Source organism: Rhagoletis zephyria, unplaced genomic scaffold (genome assembly GCF_001687245.7).
Source record: "Rhagoletis zephyria isolate East Lansing unplaced genomic scaffold, Rhagoletis_zephyria_1.1 Rzeph_scaffold_00115, whole genome shotgun sequence".
Classification (NCBI taxonomy): domain Eukaryota; kingdom Metazoa; phylum Arthropoda; class Insecta; order Diptera; family Tephritidae; genus Rhagoletis; species Rhagoletis zephyria.
Window position 1 is genome coordinate 258,761 of NW_016157199.1, and position 19,993 is coordinate 278,753.

Genomic DNA, 19,993 nt, shown 5'->3' on the forward strand with positions numbered 1-19,993 from the left:
TTCATGCACCAGCCAGAGCGCTTATTCTCGGGGTCAAATGACACGCCGGATATAGTTGTTGCACAAAGTGCCTTCAAAGGGGCGAACGAAAAGATAATCGCATGATCTTTCATTATCAAAACCATTCTTTACGCACAAATTTAAATTTTCGGCAAAGAATTGATGTCAGCCATCACAATCAGCAAGAATTTTTGGAGATAGAAAAACTTCCAATCGATATGATTAAAGCCTTCCCTCTAGATTACATGCACGTTGTATGCCTAGGAGTAATGAAAACTTTGCTTGTATCGTGGTTGAAAGTGAAGAATCGCAATTATTCTTTCTAACCAAATGAAATAAATAAGCTGAACATACATACCAAGAGATTTCTGTAGGAAACCACGCGATTTTAAAGATTTAGATCTTTTTAAAGCAACGGAATTCCGTCAATTCCATTTGTATACAGGCCAGGCAACTTAGTCTTGCAACGCGAATTCTCCTCAATAAAGAAGATTGTGTACGAAATAATAAATGCGCCGATGACCTCTTAAAGGAATTCTTAGAAAGGATTCCTGTTTTGTATAATGATTTGCTCTTAACATATAACTTCCACTGTTTAAGTCATTTGGCAAGAGATTCAATGCAATTTGGATCAATTGAGACAACGAGTGCCTTCAAGTTCGAAAATAAACTAGGAAAACTTAAGAAATTAGTAAAAAAAATGTTCCCTCACAAATTTACAACAGACTAGTTAAGCAGAGTGTGCATGGAACCAGGGTACGAAAATAAACTGTACAAAACAATTCCCATTTGCTCATCGATCATCATATCATTTGTGGTTTTGTACAGTTTTGTAAATAGTCAGAAACAAATTGTAAGATTCACTGTCATTTTCCCCAACGAGAAACGTTTGCTTTTCGTTTGTGACAATTGTACCATAGGGTACGTTTTATATGTATGCGAACGTTTCAATTACGTGAAAAATAATTTTTTCTGTAAATTTTCATATCCAATTCAATTAAAAAACATTTTTATTTTTTTTATTCATTGCAGCCATTCGTTTTGTATTTGTTTATTGCATATATGTACATACATAAAAATATTTTCCCTGCACGATTCATTTCGTTTGTTGTTTCGTCTGTAACTACTAAACTACTGTAGTGTACTATCGCCAAAGTGAACTCAGCCGTTTTGTTTCGTATTGTACCGAACTGTTAAAGTAATAAACGAAACGAAATAGTAACGTACAATATAGTTTATTTTCGTACACTGCATGGAACTCAGCAAACAAACGTTGATTCCACCAATTCAAAAGTACGAAGCGATGGTTCTTACAAATTCGTTAAAACTAAAAACTTTTATTTATCATCTATTACACCTGACAACTTTTATTTAGTAAAAAATTGTATTTTTATTCTTCATTCCATTTCCAATTCTGCAGAAAACAAAATTGTTGTTCATGGTCTAAGAGTGCAAAACTTGTCTGCTTTATACGATAAAGCTCTACTATCAACGCATTTTAACAAATAGAGTGCACAATATTTAATATTTAATGAAACAATTGAAAATCATTTCCTTGATGAGATAACATCGAAAGTTGTTTGCTTTCGAAACTTCCCTGGAAATTCTTATTCATTTGTACCCCTCAAACCAGATCATGCAGCAGAGCGATTTTAATTACATTTCCGAAAACTCTGACATTCAACACGAGACCTCATCTTCACAAACGCTGTATCTGATACAACCAAGCCCAAGTACAACAACTTCTTTGGACAGTGCAACTTCGTCTGGTAAGTTATTTATTTACACATGTTGTTTGCTATTTTTAACATAAAACTTTAAAAAAGAAATCGCGAGCACTGTAATTTAGTATTTATTTTTAATTATTTTTTTCTTTACGATAGCTATTCAATCATTTATCAATGACGCGTGTCAAAAAGCCATTGAAAAGGTGGAAGAACGTAACAAGCTCATATTGCTCAGAGTTACGGAGGAAATTCAAGGGCTGCGTAAAGATGTTGGCGAATTGCGGAAAGCGGTATCTCATAATAACTCTACCATTTTACCAACCAGACTGTTTAGCACCGTTGAAGATTTTCTTCAGTTTGAGAAAGCTGTTCAGGAAGATATGGATAAATTCTCCTTGCTGGTAAGAAATTAAAATCATTATCACTATGAAATGCCTGGTTCACTGTATATATAACTTTCTTTTTTATTTCTATTTTTAGAAAGCCGATCTAAAACGATTGTCAACATCAAGTTCAAGGAAATTTGTTACAAAATCGGGGCAAAAACTTATGCATAACAAAGTTGCAGAAAGCTTTTCGTGGAAAGGTACTGTAGACAACAAGTGTATTAGAGCCTTCTCTGTCGCCACTGCCATTCGTCGTAAGTAATAACGGTTTCATTCAGTACATACATATATAATAAACTTTTTACATTCATATTTAAATTCTATTTCAGAAACTTTCACTTGCGAAAATGGAGGCAAGGAAGAGGATTTTGTGTTTGCCTCGAAATCTTTTTTCCAATACGCTAAAAATCTTATTAAAATTAAAGCACCAAAAGAAAATACAAAATAAAGTAAGTTGGTTTTTTGTTTATATAAAATAAAGTTTATAATAATGGAAGTTTTTTGAATGAAAATACAATATGAACTTGGTTTATTTATTCTGTAAATTTAAGTTTATAAGATCTCAAGTTTTTGAAAAATATTATTAGTAAAGCTAAGAACTGAAAAAACACGAATTAAATTTAATTTAGTTTTAATTTTTGTTTAATACTAAAATATTACTAATAAAAAAACCTATACAACATTCACAAAATAAATGTTTCAAACGCTTATTTATTTCATTGAAATTGCGTGTTTTGTAACCGTATTTACAAAGCTTTGGGAAAGCGTATAAAAACTAATTATAACACGTTTACTTAACACATTTGCAAAACGCGTTATTACGTGTCTTAAAAAATATGTTTTGCAATCGTCATTTTAAAGCTTATAACAATGGGCGCGTAACCAGGCATTTCATAGTGATAATGATTTTAGTTTCTTACCAGCAAGGAGAATTTATCTATATCTTCCTGAACAGCTTTCTCAAACTGAAGAAAATCTTCAACGGTGTTAAACAGTCTGGTTGGTAAAATGGTAGAGTTATTATGAGATACCGCTTTCCGCAATTCGCCCACATCTTTACGCAGCCCTTGAATTTCCTCCGTAACTCTGAGCAATATGAGCTTGTTACGTTGTTCCACCTTTTCAATGGCTTTTTGAAACGCGTCATTGATAAATGATTGAATAGCTATCGTAAAGAAAAAACTAATTAAAAATAAATACTAAATTACAGTGCTCGCGATTTCTTTTTTAAAGTTTTATGTTAAAAATAGCAAACAACATGTGTAAATAAATAACTTACCAGACGAAGTTGCACTGTCCAAAGAAGTTGTTGTACTTGGGCTTGGTTGTATCAGATACAGCGTTTGTGAAGATGAGGTCTCGTGTTGAATGTCAGAGTTTTCTGAAATGTAATTAAAATCGCTCTACTGCATGATCTGGTTTGAGGGGTACAAATGAATAAGAAGTTCCAGGGAACTTTCGAAAGCAAACAACTTTCGATGTTATCTCATCAAGGAAATGATTTTCAATTGTTTCATTAAATATTAAATATTGTGCACTATATTTGTTAAAATGCGTTGATAGTAGAGGCTTATCGTATAAAGCAGACAAGTTTTGCACTCTTAGACCATGAACAACAATTTTGTTTTCTGCAGAATTGGAAATGGAATGAAGAATAAAAATACAATTTTTTACTAAATAAAAGTTGTCAGGTGTAATAGATGATAAATAAAAGTTTTTAGTTTTAACGAATTTGTAAGAACCATCGCTTCGTACTTTTGAATTGGTGGAATCAACGTTTGTTTGCTGAGTTCCATGCACACTCTGCTTAACTAGTCTGTTGTAAATTTGTGAGGGAAAATTTTTTTTACTAATTTCTTAAGTTTTCCTAGTTTATTTTCGAACTTGAAGGCACTCGTTGTCTCAGTTGATCCAAATTGCATTGAATCTCTTGCCAAATGACTTAAACAGTGGAAGTTATATGTTAAGAGCAAATCATTATATAAAACAGGAATCATTACTAAGAATTCCTTTAAGAGGTCATCGGCGCATTTATTATTTCGTACACAATCTTCTTTATTGAGGAGAATTCGCATTGCAAGACTAAGTTGCAGGAAATGTATGTACCTTTCTTCACTTAATATGCCTTTTAACATAACCTGGCCTGTATACAAATGGAATTGACGGAATTCCGTTGCTTTAAAAAGATCTAAATCTTTAAAATCGCGTGGTTTCCTACAGAAATCTCTTGGTATGTAAGGCGCAATAGATAAAAAAGCTTCGTTCAGCTAATTATTTCATTTGGTTTGAAAGAATAATTGCGATTCTTCACTTTCAACCACGATACAAGCAAAGTTTTCATTGCTCCTAGGCATACAACGTGCATGTAACCTAGAGGGAAGGCTTTAATCATATCGATTGGAAGTTTTTCTATCTCCAAAAATTCTTGCTGATTGTGATGGCTGACATCAATTCTTTGCCGAAAATTTAAATTTGTGCGTAAAGAATGGTTTTGATAATTAAAGATCATGCGATTATCTTTTCGTTCGCCCCTTTGACGGCACTTTGCGCAACAACTATATCCGGCATGTCCTTTGACCCCGAGAACAAGCGCTCTGGCTGGTGCATCCAAAATAAATGCTCGACATCTTATTGTAAAAGTTTTATTTTCGTATATGAATCTAATTTCGAGCAGATCGTTTAACTCTTCTACAAATTCTGCCAGGATCTTATTAACGTTGTTGGGATGGGACTGTCCACAAAAAATTGCGACTATAAAAACTGAATCCGTCCCATTTACGTTACCTAAAATAGGCCACATGCTCTTCAGCGAACTTTTGGAGATTGACAACCCATCAATGTTAAAGTTCAGGTCCAATATCTTTGCGTTTACTTTATGTTAGACAGTCTTTTAAGCCATAATGGACATATTCTCTACTTCCTATCGAGACAGTTGGAGCATCAGTCGGCGTGCGGTTTAGCGTTCTGATGTCTTTTGCGATGCAACAGTGCTAATAATTTATTAGCATGCACATTAGATACATTGAATTCTACAAACCAAGCAGCCAAAGCTTCAATGAACGAAATACTGGAGCCATCCGAGGAGACTTCACTTTCATTTGAGGAACAAATTTCATTATTATTATTTTATTATTTATTATTATTATTATTTATTTATTCAAAAAATATTCAGTACAATCATTAGCGCAGACAAGGGGTGGGTTTTGGGGTTCAAACCCCCCCTAAAGCTAATAACCTCAAATCAAACTGTATCTTAAAGCTAAGAATCCAGCTCTCAAGGAAATTATAAGAAATATTTATTATAATTTCTGTTGCCTGAAAAAGCGCTTTGTTTTTGCTGTAAATTTCTATGAGGAAATAAATATACGAGGATTTTTTTCTTGAGAGCTGCAAACTGATTTAAGAAATTTTGGTAGAAGAAAATTTCTTTTCCATTTCTCGTCCGTCGTTTTATATGAATTTTTCCTTTTTCTTGAGAGTTCAGTTAATGTTTTCGGTATTCGAAATATTAACAAGTAAGAAAGTCTAAGTTCGGGCGGAGCCGAACATTAAATACCCGGCGCAAGTATTAAATATATATTTTTTCACCTTTCCGAAAGCAACCGCTACATGGTAAGCCGGGGTGTATCAATTTTGAGTAAATTACCGTCTTTAAATTTCGAAATATGGAGGCTTCAGGCATTTCTGAAATTTACCGTTATATGAAGAGCGGCCGTAATTTTAGTCAGATTTCAATAATTTTGAACGTTTTGCTTATATGTGGCAAGCACAATAACCACACCGAGTTCGGTACAAATTGGTAGACCGGTTACCGATTNTGTATCAATTTTGAGTAAATTACCGTCTTTAAATTTCGAAATATGGAGGCTTCAGGCATTTCTGAAATTTACCGTTATATGAAGAGCGGCCGTAATTTTAGTCAGATTTCAATAATTTTGAACGTTTTGCTTATATGTGGCAAGCACAATAACCACACCGAGTTCGGTACAAATTGGTAGACCGGTTACCGATTTACATATATGTGGTCATAAGTGGGCGGTGCCACGCCCATTTTCCAAAATTTTACCATAAACGTATTTATTGGTAAAGAAGTTTTGCAAGCATCAATTTTGAATAAATAAGCTTCAATATTTACTTATTTATCGAAGATTTTGTATTTCTCTAAATTACCGTTATATGGGATGTGGGCGTGGTTATTGTCCGATTTTAAAAATTTTCGGCCATTTAGTATGCTGTACTAAGGCCAACAACTGTGCCAAGTTTGGAAGAAATTGGTGCAGCGGTTACCAAGATATACACATGTAACCATAAGTGGGCGTGGCTACGCCCATTTTCCAAAAATTTATAATATTCTTATTTTTCGTCTAAAAATTATTGTAAATATCAATTTTGAGTGAATTATCTTCAGTAGTTACTAAAATATCGCAGTTTTCGTATTTCTGGAAATTACCGTTATATGGGAAGTGGGCGTGGTTAAAGTCCGATTTCGCCCATTTTCAATACCAACCTACCTTGGATTAAGGGAAACCTACATACCAAATTTCGTTGAGATATCTCAATTTTTGCTCGAGTTATCGTGTACACGGACAGACGGACAGACGGACAGACGGACGGACAGACAGACATGGCTTAATCGATTTCTTTTTTCATCCTGATCATTTATGTATACATTTGTCTATATCTATCTCGATTCGTTTTGGCTGTTACAAACAACCGTTATGTGAACAAAATTAATATACCCTTGTGCACAAGTCCGACTCTTTTAAAATTTTTTATTAGGTACTTTTAAAAGTTGCACGCGNTGTGGTCATAAGTGGGCGGTGCCACGCCCATTTTCCAAAATTTTACCATAAACGTATTTATTGGTAAAGAAGTTNACAACCGACTTCAAATTTAGGGGTACCGTTAATTTCTTCATGATCCAATCATCGGATCTCTAAACCAAATTACGGGACGACCCTTGAGGTACCATCTTTCCAATAAAAAAAGGATTATTGAAATCGGTTCACGTGGTCAAAAGTTATGTATTCCGGCGTATTGATAACCTCCTCTTTTTTTGAAGTCGGTTAAAAGTGTTTGACTTCTGTTAATCTCATGTAAATAAAGTGCAGTTTATGGATTTTAAAACGTTTATTTATTTATTACATACTGTACATAAAACTTGCATGAATGTATTTTAAAGAGCGTATTATCTGAAGCAAATTTTCAGTATTTTCCGGTGATATATATTCAGAAATATAAAACCCCCCTAAAATATATTCCTGGGTGCGCCCCGGAGTACAATACTACACAATTCCATTATTTTACCCCGCGAAGCTTAGGGAGCTTATCTGCGGGTATGGTTTATAATAGTTCGTTGCTACATTTGTTTAGTAATATCCTTTGTTTTATTATAATATTACAATTAAATTCATCTTTTACATTGAGTTCAAATAATGATTGTTAATTAATGTTTTTCTATGCGGTGTTTTTGGTGTCGGGATTGTGACACTAAATGAGTGTTTTGAGTACTCACGATTGAGAGAAATAGAGATTGCGCCAATCGCGGTACCGCTAATCCGCTCTTTGTGATTTTGACAGAATGAACTGTGTGCGTGACGTCATCTTGGTGCAATTGTTGAATGTGAGCATACGAAAAAAACCAAATAACAACTCTAATATTTGTGCGTTAATATTTCTGCGTGATTTTAAACAATTATTGACACATTAAAAGGCAAAACGAAGTGTGCAGTGGCAAAGTGTAATAGTGAAAACAAAAGGAAAGCGTGCTATATAAGTTATTTTTTCGTTTCCTACGGACGCAAGCCTGGCGAAAAAGTGGAAGCAGTTCTGCCGGGGAGGACATGCATTAAACACCAAATCCAGCTTTGTGCTATGTGTGTGAGCTATGAGCTTCTACATGGAACTATGTTGGCCTTTGCTTGGTGAATTGTAGTAGGTATATTTCCACGGTGAATGTAGACAGTTGCTGGTTTAGTTTGCTGGCAATGGCATACATACAAAAGTAGTTTCTACAGTAAATAGATACATGAACTTCACTACCTACTTATTTTTGTTAGTACCTGATTCTTTTAGTGCTGATATAAGGTAATGCACCAGTGGATAAGGTCGCCAGGCGTCAATTCAAGCGGCATCTTACCGCGCTGTTACGTACCTAATACAAAACAGTGGCCAAATTATTATACATTTAAAAGTTCAGCTTAAATTATGTTTTACTGACATAGAATATTTGCTTCCAAAAAAATCACACAAATAAAAGCTGTGGAGTCAACAGCTGTGGAGTTTATGGTGGTTGGCTACCGTCCACAAATATAAATATGCACTCTGCATGGCTTTTTAAAATGGCAAGTCAATGATTCACTTTGCTGCACACCTTCCTTTTGGTCTACATGAAACTGCAAACACTGTTCATACATCCATTTTTTCATGTGCTAAAAATCGTACTTATGTGAAGGGCTACATGTCCAAAATTATTGCTACGTGTTCCTAATTAATCAATCTTTGTATATTTATTGATTCATGCAAAATTGGGCCATGTAATATAAAAATTCACACATTTTTCTGCATTGTTTACATATTTTTATATGCGTTTTGGCATTTCTCTCTCGCAATTGTACCAAGATGACGTCACGCAAAAATTACGCTCAAAAATCCTCTCTCATTGGCGCAATCTTGTATTCTATCATTCTTGTTGAGTACTCATTCCTGAATTTAGATACCTGGAAGCGTCCTTTTATAATTATGATCTATGGGTTTTCTGAACTGTGTGGCATCATAAAATTCGTTAAGCACTGTAGATTTAAAGCAGGAGTTTATAACATGTATTTTGAGTTCTTTATTTTCGATTTATCGCTGCTGTGTTTTAGTTTTTTTGAAAGAATTTTCAGTATATAATCCTGGCTTTGTTGCAGTTGTTTACACCTGGTTGTTGTACCCCATGCTGTTATGCCGTGTCGTAGGTGGGTTTCTACAAGCGATAGATATGCCTGTCTGGGGACTCCATAGTCGCTGCAGTAACTTAGATACCGGAGAAAATATGACTTCTTTCGGAGTTTTTTCTGCAATTCTAATACATGGTCAGGCCATTTTAAGTTCTTGTCTACAATAACTCCTAGGTACCGATAAGTGCTTACAACTTCAATTAACGTAGTGCAATCACAAGTTGTTATGAGATTTATGTTGTGTTTATGCAAACATCGGTGATCGTGATATTTTAATCTTATATCAGCGGGTTGAAAGTGCGGAGGTCTAATAAGCATAAGCTTTGTTTTTGTAGCGTTAATTATCAAGCCGTTATCATGGGACCATCTTGTGATAATATCAAGCTTTCTTTGCATTATTTGCACAGCTGTGTTCAAGTCCCTGTGAGATACAACGACGGCAGTTTCGTCAGCGTATGCATAGACTTCGCAATTCTTTAGGCTTTGTAACATACCGTTAGCGTAAATAATGTACAACAGTGGCCCCAGTTTTGATCCTTGTGGAACGCTGTATAAGTTGACTGTTTCATCGCTTTCTTCTTCATTTATTTTAACTTTAAATTTCCTATTTTTTAAGTAGCTTCTGAACCTGTCAAAGCAGTTTGCGCGTATGCCTGTATTTTCAAGTTTTTCGAGTAACTTTCCATGCAACAGTGTATCAAATGCCTTACTGAAGTCGATGAACAAGACCATGCTGTGGTGATTTTGACCGAGGTTCTCATTCAATGAGGTAACAAAGTTTTCTAGTAGCTGGTTTATGTTTTTCCCTTTTTGGAATCCATATTGATTACGGTGTATTACATTATATTTTGTTATAAACTCTCTTAGCCTTCTGACGACAACTTCTTCCATTATCTTTTCTATGTCGGGTAAAATTGCGATCGGCCGATAATTTTTTGGTTCTGACTTAGAGCCTGCTTTGAAAATTGGCTTTATCAGAGACATTTTTAAGTTTTCCGGTACAGTGGATTGACTTAGAGTAAGGTTTATAAGTTTGGTAATCACAGGGACCATTATATTTGCATTATTTTTAAGGTCTTTTGGTCTTATTGCATCACTTCCTGGCCCTTTTTTTGCATTAAGCTCATTCATAATTGAGTGAATTTCATTTTCATCTGTTTGTGACATATACATGGAGTTACTACGCTTATCTTCTTTGACATCCCCAGTCAAGGTATCACAGGTTTGTACTACGGATTCCACACCTTCTGTAAAAGTGATTGCAAAGGTGTCGCATACATCTTTCAGATGCTGGTCTTTAAAGTTTTTAGTAATAATTTCGTCCACGCTGTTATGCTTTTTGCAAATGATATCGTTTATTGTTTGCCAGAGTTTCTTTGTATCGTGTTTGTGTTCCGCAAATTTGTTTTGATAGTGTCTATTTCTGGTGTACTGGATTTTCTTATTAGCTTGGTTTCGAAATTTTTTGTATTCCATTTCTCTTTGTTTGTCGTCGGGTTTTGCGTGCCATCTTTTATATAATCTATCTCTCATGTTGCAGACTAGCCTTAGCCCATCGTTCATCCATTCGTTTGCTTTACGTTTCCTTGTACATTTAAATGTGGTCAGGGATTTTTCGTAGATACTTTTAAAAGTAGTTTGGATGTCATTGCACATTTCATTTGCCTGATCTAGCGTTAAAATTCTATTCCAGTTTATGGTACGAATGCATTCGTTTATTTTTCGATTCCTTAAAGTTCGTCTGCGCGTTACTCTTTTTTGGTTGGAATTGTCGCTAGCTAAGGTAATTTCACCTAAGAGCGAAAAGTGGTTTGTTATGGCTGTTTCCACTATTGCTGATGTTATGCATAAGCTTTTCCCTTTGACGAACATACGATCAATGCTGGAGCTTGTACCTCTGCTTATGTCTACTCTAGTAGCCCCTGATACTGCATTTTCAAATCCATTTGATGCAAGCATATTTAAGTATTCGCTGTGGTGTTCTTTATCGGAATTACCTATGTTAATATTGATATCTCCGATTAATATTACGCAGGCATCTTTGGTGGTTGGCGAAAACAAATTTTCCAGCTCTGAGATAAAGCTACGAATGTTAAGTCGCGGCGGTCGGTATATAGCAATCAATGTGCACGAAACATTGTTTTTGTTAATGTGCACCTCCACTGTTTCGAAGAAATGAGTTTCATGCATTATGTAGTTAAAAATAAGACTTTCTCTTACAAATACTGCTATACCTCCGCCTCTTTTGCCTGCTGTGTTTAGGTACTGTGAGCTAAAGCCATTTATGTTGAATAGGTTTTGCTCTTCATTAGTAATGCTTGTTTCTACCAATACGATAACATCAATATTATCTACGAGATGGTTTATTGTTGCTCGAAAGCTATGGAAATTCGTTCTCAAAGATCGAATATTCAAGTAAATGTACGATAAATTACAGTCTTTAATAATGCTTATTTCAAATTCGTTAAATGTTGAATATTTTAAGTTAGTAATAGTGTTAATAAATGTGGAAATAAATTAATGTTTATAGAAAGTAAATAGAATCTTTAGTTTTTTTTTAAATTTGTTTAGGTTATTTAATTAGGTTTATATCTGACTCGGTGTTAATGTAAATAAATTTGTTGTTTTCGCTTATTTTAGCTAGTATCCTCCCTTCCCTCACCCACACGAATTTCCAATTGCATGCTTTTGCTTTGTTTTTGGCTATCCGTAGTAATTGGCGGTTTGTTGCTGTCAGCTGGTCGTTTACGTACACTATTTCATTGTTGCTTTTTGTTATGTTGTGGTCAATTTCACTTGCATTTATTCTCCTTCGCTTCATCTTGTGCATAAGCTCACGCTTAATGTGCATATTAGAGAACTTCACGACGATGTTGTTATTATTATCATTGTGTCAACAAGCACTCAAAATTATTTTCGCCTTCCGACAAACTCAAACTCTCTTGTTCTGGACGTTCAAACTCGTTCCCTACGGAACTGCGTGCCCCACTGTTCCATAAATGTTGGAAAACTTCGTTCCTCCTACGCACAATACTTCTCGGTTTTTTTGCTGCCGACATTATATAAAACAAAACAAAAACGCACTTACTTTTTCACTTCACTTTTTAACTTACTTTATATCAGTACAAATTCAATATTTTCACTTCTTTACTTTTCACACAGTATACAGTAATCCAGATAGGCAAAACAAAAAATGTAAATATGCTTATTTGACAATTTATTTGAATGTATTGGTTGATATTTTTTCACAGCTGTCGTTTTCTTTAACCCAAATGAAATCCAATTTCAATATTTTCTTATAGTGGCAAATATTTCCAAGTCACTTTAAATAAAACAACGAGAAAAACAAAATTCCTAGCAAATCAGGCTTGCAGCGTAAGCGATTATAACCGGATGCAGTTCCTACATAAGTCATATCTGGTTCCAAACACAACTTTGAGTCAATAATGGTGGGCTGATTTTGGAAAATGGACCCATAAATTAGGGAGTAAAACAAGTATTACTTAGCTTAAAGGTAGAACTCTCTAATTTAAAAATATACCACTGTTATAGTGGAGATCTCCAAAGTTTTTATGAAACATGTACCCAAAGTTATATATCGACGCTCGAACTAATGCAGGAAAGGTTTATGCAGATAAGCAAGGCCGTTTTCAACGGTATAAAATGTATATACACATATTATTACATACATATTTATCAAAATATTCAGAATGACGAAATGAAATGAATTGGTATCTGTTTGTAAACACGCTAACTCGAACAAAATTTAGATATTTTAACGAAAGTCGGTGCCGAAGTTGCCTTTGGTATAATTTAGGATAGTATTATATTTTGGTGAAATCTGTCTATAACCACGACCACCTCCCATCAACAATATTTTTGTTTTATTATTTTTTGTTTACGAATTTCGCTGTTAAAATTTACATTTCAAATATATCAACAAACATTTGGGGGTACTTTTGCACCAGTCATTGCCTATGGGTTAATGACAAAATAATCCTATACATGCACAATATTTCATGTATTAATTTTCAAATAAGCATATTGTCAATGGCTGGTTTACTGTATACTGTGACTTTTCAGAAATCAAAACTAGAATGAGTTATACAAATTTATTGTTTGATTGCGCTGAAAAATAACAGTATGTAAATCTAGTCGACATTTATAAAACGGATGCATTGCCAAGCAAAATCTAAACGACACACTAAAGGTACGACCGCACTGGGCGACGCGAGGCTTAGTTTTATAGTTCATTCAAGTGTAAATTTCAAGACGCTAGGAAATCGCGTTGATTTTTAAAAATTTTTTGTGACTTACGGTGTTGTGTATTTTCTTCCATATAAAATTATTATAAAAGTATGTAATTAATTGGCTATAAAACTGCACTACTAAAATTTTTCTTAAAATTTTTCTAAAATTTATGTGGTGCTGGTTGTGTAATGTGCTAAACTTTTATAAAAAATTATAAACATTAAATAAACAAAAGAAAAATAACCAAAACTGGTCAAAATGTCACTTAACTTAATCAGCTGACCACAAGTGTATGTGTGTTATATACAGGGTGTCCCAGAAGTAACCTGCCAAACTTGAGGAGAAGGCAGGTGGGGTGGTGAGCTCTCTGATAAACAAAAAAATTTCAGGTAAAGGTGTCACCGTTTTTGAAATAATTAAATTTTTTTGAATTAAAGAAAAATCGTGCCTTTTCATGTATTTTCTTTAACTGCATCTACAAAAAAACGCCAAACTTAGTAAATTTTTTATGTAAAATACTTTCAGATAGTTGCTTCTCCATACTCAAATGCAATGTAGTTAAAATATATTAAGGAACCATTATAAAATTAGGACTATATTTGGATTTTTAACTTTTTGATATTTTCTTCCCCAACTTTGACTATCTCTGGTGAAAAAAATGTACTCAGCTATATTTTTACATTACACAAAAAAATTGCTCATTTAATAAAGATTTTAGAAAGGTGTCACCCTTACTGTTTCGAGTAGAAAAAAAAAGTTATAGCCGCTTCTGTGGGTAAAGGACTGAGACACGCTAGAATGTATTTAATAGATTTAAATTTAAGTTGCTCTTGTTACCGACCAATGACATGCTAAATAGTATAAAGGTACATTATTACTTGCTCCTGACATTATTTTGTTTTACTTACCGGGATTCGGACTGGAGTCAATAACAAGGGCTATATCTATTAATATTTTTTTGAAGGAAGGGTTCACGTGAAATAAAACATACATGAGTTGTTTGCAGAAAAAATTATTCATTTATTGATAAAATATGCTCAAATTGGCGACCTTCTACTCTAATACAAGCTCGGCACCTTTTAAGAAAAGACGCTTTTAGAGATCTTAAACTCAATTGGGCTATCTCAGCAGCAGCTCCATTTATTTGTTCCCGCAAATGCTCTTCGTTTTGAATTGTTTTTGAATAAATTTTGTCCTTAAGACAGCCCCAGTAGAAAAAATCGAATGGATTCAGGTCTGGCGATCCTGCAGGCCATGTGATTGGTCCGTATCGTCCAATCCATCGGCGAGGATAAGTTTCGTCTAAATGAGCTCTTACTTCACGCCCGTAGTGAGCAGGACATCCGTCATTTTGCTGCCATAGTCTTCGCCGCAGGTTTAAGGGTAGATCTTCCAAAAGAGTTGGAAGCCTTTCCCGAAGGAACTTTAAATAACTGTGGGAGTTGAGCGTTGGCAGCAGTTCCACTGGTCCCAATACCTGACAATTAAAAATACCGCACCATAAATTTATTTTGTACTGGTACTGCGAACGATCTTCTCTCATTTCGTTAGGATTGTCTATCTGCCAACTGTGAAGATTATGTAAATTAAAATAACCATCACGTTTGCATGATGATTCATCGCTCCAAATTATTTTATTAAAAAAGATGGGGTCTGAACCATGCATTCGCAACATTTCACTGCAAAATCTAACCCTCGACAGGTAATCTCTCTCTTGTAGAGCCTGAACACGTTTAATGTGGTAGGGATGGTATTTTAAAGCTTTGGGAACTGTAGTTTTTGGTATTCCCGTCCGTCTTTCCATCATTCTCCCTGATGTCGATGGACCTAGTTCCACTTCCTCTAACACAACTTTAACATCTACCGTTACAGGACGTCCTGTGTCGCCCCCACGCCTTCCAGGTATGCGACCTTAAAAAAGTTAAGAATGATAGTTAAAAGAAGAATGGCTTCAAAAAAAAGGTGTAAAAATCGCTCTGCATAAAGTCTTTGAGCAGCTCTGGCATTACAGCAAGCTTCACCGTAAATTAGGTGAATATCCGCATATTCATGCGACGTATACTGCGTGTTCTCTGTCATAGTATTAATAACACAATGTTCGAAGGGTCCAATTCCACAAAATCCACTTTCATTATTTCCGGTAAGCAACACAAAATAATGTCAGGAGCAAGTAATAACACTATGCGACAGTCAAAATCGGGATGGGATGAAACCAACGGGAAATGTTATATCGGTCAAAAACAAGTTATACGTGGCCCGGCGTTTCGCTGGGTCACGTCTAGGAATCGAGATATATGATTTGAAGTTAGTAACTATCATATAGGGGAAATTGTCACCTTTGGTGGTCTTGTTTTTGACATAACTCGAGAACCACTAGTCCGATTTTGCTCAAACAAATCATAAAATCAATATTCTTGTCAAAATGAGATACCTTCACTTAATTGTGAATAAAAGCGAAACGCGTCCATCGATTTTCATGATCTATGTCTCATTTTGCTTAAAGGTTATGTGACTTTGCGTGAAAGTAAAACGACTTGCCTTTTTTCCGTTTTGGATTTTTTATGAATTTAAAAATTAAAAAAATTTAATATTTTAGGCAAAAAATATTTTTTTTCTTCATACATTTATTTTTACCGGCAAAACTGTTGATTATATAGAAAAACGTTATATGAACAGATTAAAGGAATTGTAATTTTTAATTTTTTTTAATTTGTTTGAGCAAAATCGGACTAGTGGTTCTCGAGTTATGTCAAAAAAAAGACCACCAAAGGTGACAATTTCCCCTATATAACTTTCAAACCGATATATCTCGATTCCTAGACGTGACCCAGCGAAACGCCGGGACACGTATAACTTCTTTTTTACCGATATAACTTTCCCCGGTAGTTTGAACCCTTCCCGATCACTGACCCCTACCATTTGTCTCACAGTGTAATGTACCTTTGTACTATTTAGCATGTCATTGGTCGGTAACAAGAGCAACTTAAATTTAAATCTATTAAATACATTCTAGCGTGTCTCAGTCCTTTGCCCACAAAAGCGGCTATAACTTTTTTTTCTATTCGAAATTGTAAGAATGGCACCTTTTTGAAATATCTATTAAATGAGCAATTTTTTTAAGTAATGTAAAGTTATAGCTCAGTACATTTTGTTTTCACCAGAGATAGTCAAAGTTGGGGAAGAAAATATCAAAAAGTTAAAAATCGCAATATAGTCCTAATTTTAGAATGGTTCCTTAATATATTTGAACTACATTGCATTTGAGTATGGAGAAGCAACTATCTGAAAGTATTTTACATAAAAACTTTACTAGGTATAGCCTTTTTTGTAGATGCAGTTAAAGAAAATACATGAAAAGGCACCATTTTTCTTTAATTAAAAAAAATTTAAATATTTCAAAAACGGTGACACTTTTACCTGAAAATTTTTTGTTTATCAGAGAGCTCACCACCCCACTTGCCTTCTCCTAAAGTTTGGCAGGTTACTTCTGGAACACCCTGTATAAAGGGCGTTACGTGTAGAATATTTTCAAAGACTCTATTCAGCATCATAAGTAAAATCTTGTGGGACTAGAAAGCTATCGGAGGTTACAAAGTACCTTGTGGCTCTTCTTCTACTACGGTTTCAGTTTCGTCTTCTTCTATTACGGTTTCAGCTTCTGCTGTAGGTGTTGTTGGGTTTCGCAGCAAATTTTCGTTTTCAATTTCGGATACAATTGCGAAAATTTTGTTTTTTGCCTTCATTTGTAGGTCTAGAGGTAGGGAAACAACAGAGTCTGCCATGGCTTTGAAAAATGAATGTATAGGGCTAGGTTCCTTTGGTTCCTGCGTAGCTGTAGCTGGACGAGTATCCAAATAATTTTGTAAAACCCCTGCAACTGATAATTGCTTCGCTTGCCACTTTTTTCTGGCGCTGATACTTTTAAACAATGCTGTCGATGTAGAGGATTGGGGTGAATTTTCTATCTCTGGAGATATTTCTGTTAAATCAGGAGTATAACTTACTCCTTGTTTCTCTTTCTTGAAAATACGGTCGTAAGAACTCCATTTGGTTCTCATACTTCCACTTTTTATTTTTAGAAGCACCGTCTCCACTTTTGGATTTTCGCTTTTTTAAATTTATATGATAGCTATCTCTCAAAGATTTCCACTTCTCCTTACAGACATTATCTAAAAATAAAAAGTTTAATACATTACATTAATTTTATGTGTTGACTCTTTTAGATTCCTGGCAACTGGAGATTCCTTCAAAACCATTGCGGAATCCTTTCGTTTGGGGTATACAACAATACAAGAAATTGTACATACAACTTGTGCAGCATTGTGGGGCATATTGTCAAAAACCGTCATGCCCATACCAGATGAAAGCAGGTGGAAGAGCATTGAAGGCGATTTCTCTCAAAAATGGAACTATCCAAACTGCATAGGAGCACTAGATGGGAAGCATGTGCAAATTTTCGCACCTCCAAAAACGGGCTCACTGTATTTCAATTATAAGAAGTTTTTTCTATAATGCTACTCGCCCTAGTCGATGCAGACTACAAATTTATTTATGTGAATGTGGGCAAACTGGGGAAAAACAGTGACGCAGGGATATATTCGCGCTCAGATTTGGCAGAAAAACTCGAAAATAACACTTTAAATATACCTGCCCCAAAATCACCGCCAGGAACAGACGTTAAACTACCACACGTGATAGTAGGTGATGAAGCTTTTCCATCAAAGCCATATCTGATGAGGCCTTATCCTGGGTCACAACTGCATGATTTGTCTAAGGAAGTGTATAACTACAGGCATAGCAGAGCTCGGAGAGTTTCGGAGAATGCGTTCGGTATTTTATGCCAGAAATCTAGAATTTATTACCGGAAGATGTGTCTTATTCCAAAGCGTGCTGAAAATGTCATACTTGCCACTTGTGTCTTACACAATTTCTTACGGAATGAGGCAGCAGTATTTGAAAACGAAGAGCCAGGCGATATTCAATTGCAGGACCTTGTTCGCACAGGAGGAAATTTCGTAAATAGCGCAATACAAGTACGGGAAAGTTTCAAAGAATATTTCAGTTCTCCTGAAGGAAGCGTGGTCTGGCAGAACGATTCTGCAGCTCAAGGATGTCAGCGAAGGGATAATTAATAGTTTTAACTTACTAAACAGAAAGTGCTAATAAAAACCATTATAAAAAGCAAAAAGTTTACGTTTTGTAATGTTCCAGTAGTGGCCATTGTGTTTATAATTAGAATTACAAAAGTTTGCTTACCTTTTGCTCCAATCTGCTTTGCAATTTTAAGCCCATATATTATTTTTCTTCACGGTATTCATATAATTTTCATTTTCTAAGTCGTATAGCTCGGGATTTGCACTCACTAATAAAATCAATTTTTCCTCGTCTAACGACATTTCGGTTCAAATATATTTTAACGTGTCGCGTCCCTCTGCTAGGTATACCGCACTATGCGGCAGCGGAACTGCGCGACACCACGCGGCGCGAAATTTTTCCCTAGTTGATCAACTTTGCCGCGCAGCGTCGCGTCGCGTAGCTCCGCTGCAGCGTAGTGCGGTATGCTCCATAAGAATCCATGCAAAGAATATTTTGCCGCGCCGTGTAGTGTCGTGTCGCGTCGCCCAGTGCGGTCGTACCTTAAGGGGTATTTGACGCAAAAAACCGGTCAAAAGTGGTTTTTCTAAAATTCATAAAATGACACAAACAATGTCCGCGTGTTTTACTGCGTCGGGCCAAATTATCAACGCGTGTCTTTGTTCTCGGCGCTTTTGATTATTTTACATATTTCTCTGTGTTAATATGTCTTCGTATGGTGAATTACCAGAAAAATTCGTATTGAATATGGATGTTGAAGGTATGCACTTTGTATAAGAATATGTTACAGTTAATTTCTCGACAAAGTTCCGAATTTAGACTTATGTTGAAAATTTCCTTCTTAAAAACGTGGTATTTTTAATAAAAGTTTAAAGCAATAGGGTTTTTGTTTATGTGCCGGGCTTTGTCGCCTTACATTTAAAATGTGGTAATAAAGTTTGAACCTTTGCCTATCTGAATGAAAAATAAAATCTCCCCCCGACCCACCCCAACCTTTTTAACCCTTTTTTTAGTCAAAGGCAAAATTTTTCAAAAGACATTTTTTTTCTTCAATTTTTTCTTTTATAATAGATCGAAAATGGCAAATCTGAAGGAAACTGTAGACAGTGAAATATCAGTGAAAATCAGTCACAATATTTTGCTGACAATGGTAGACGGAAAGGTCTGCAACTCCGCAACGGACACTGCATCAACTGTGCGATGTTATATATGCAGCCAGACATCAAAGGATTTTAACAAACTAGAGAAAGGTGCCGTTAAAAAAGAAGCCCTAAAGTCTGGGCTCTCAGTACTCCAAGCCAGAATACGCTTTTTTGAGACAATGCTGCATTTAGCATATAAACAACCCCCCCAGAAGTGGCAAGCACGTACAGTGGAAGAGAAAAAATTGTTAAAGAAACAAAAGAGAAATTATAGAAATCTTTCAGAGAAGAAATGGGTCTACTTGTTGATGTTCCTAAAGCTGGCTTTGGAAATAGCAAGGATGGGAATACGTCCAGGAGATTTTTCCAAAATGCAGAATGCTCTTCTCGCATTACCGGCATCAACTTGGAATTAATCAATATGTTTAAAGTGATTCTTGAGGTAATCTCAA

The 19,993-nt window shown here is 35.2% G+C and overlaps 2 protein-coding genes across 10 annotated transcripts in view; both read left to right on the forward strand.

Annotated features, from left to right (window-relative positions):
- The window catches only part of Rtnl1 (reticulon), a 276,263-nt gene extending 257,854 nt beyond the window's left edge, over positions 1-18,409 (forward strand). For 7 of the 9 annotated variants that reach the window (XM_017634591.1, XM_017634606.1, XM_017634598.1 and 4 more), the window contains one exon: positions 17,529-17,832. In XM_017634591.1, the coding sequence (XP_017490080.1) occupies positions 17,529-17,817 (289 nt within the window). In that variant the 3' untranslated portion in view covers positions 17,818-17,832. Of the gene's footprint in view, positions 1-17,528 lie in introns of all 9 variants that reach the window. The other 2 variants (XM_017634579.1, XM_017634570.1) reach the window with 2 other exon arrangements.
- On the forward strand, positions 1,422-2,565 carry LOC108378352 (uncharacterized). Its single transcript, XM_017634653.1, has 4 exons — positions 1,422-1,769; positions 1,884-2,128; positions 2,208-2,367; positions 2,443-2,565. Exons 1-4 carry the CDS (start codon positions 1,637-1,639, stop codon positions 2,559-2,561), a joined length of 657 nt encoding a protein of 218 aa, XP_017490142.1. The 5' UTR covers positions 1,422-1,636; the 3' UTR covers positions 2,562-2,565.
- Positions 18,410-19,993: the final 1,584 nt, after the last annotated feature.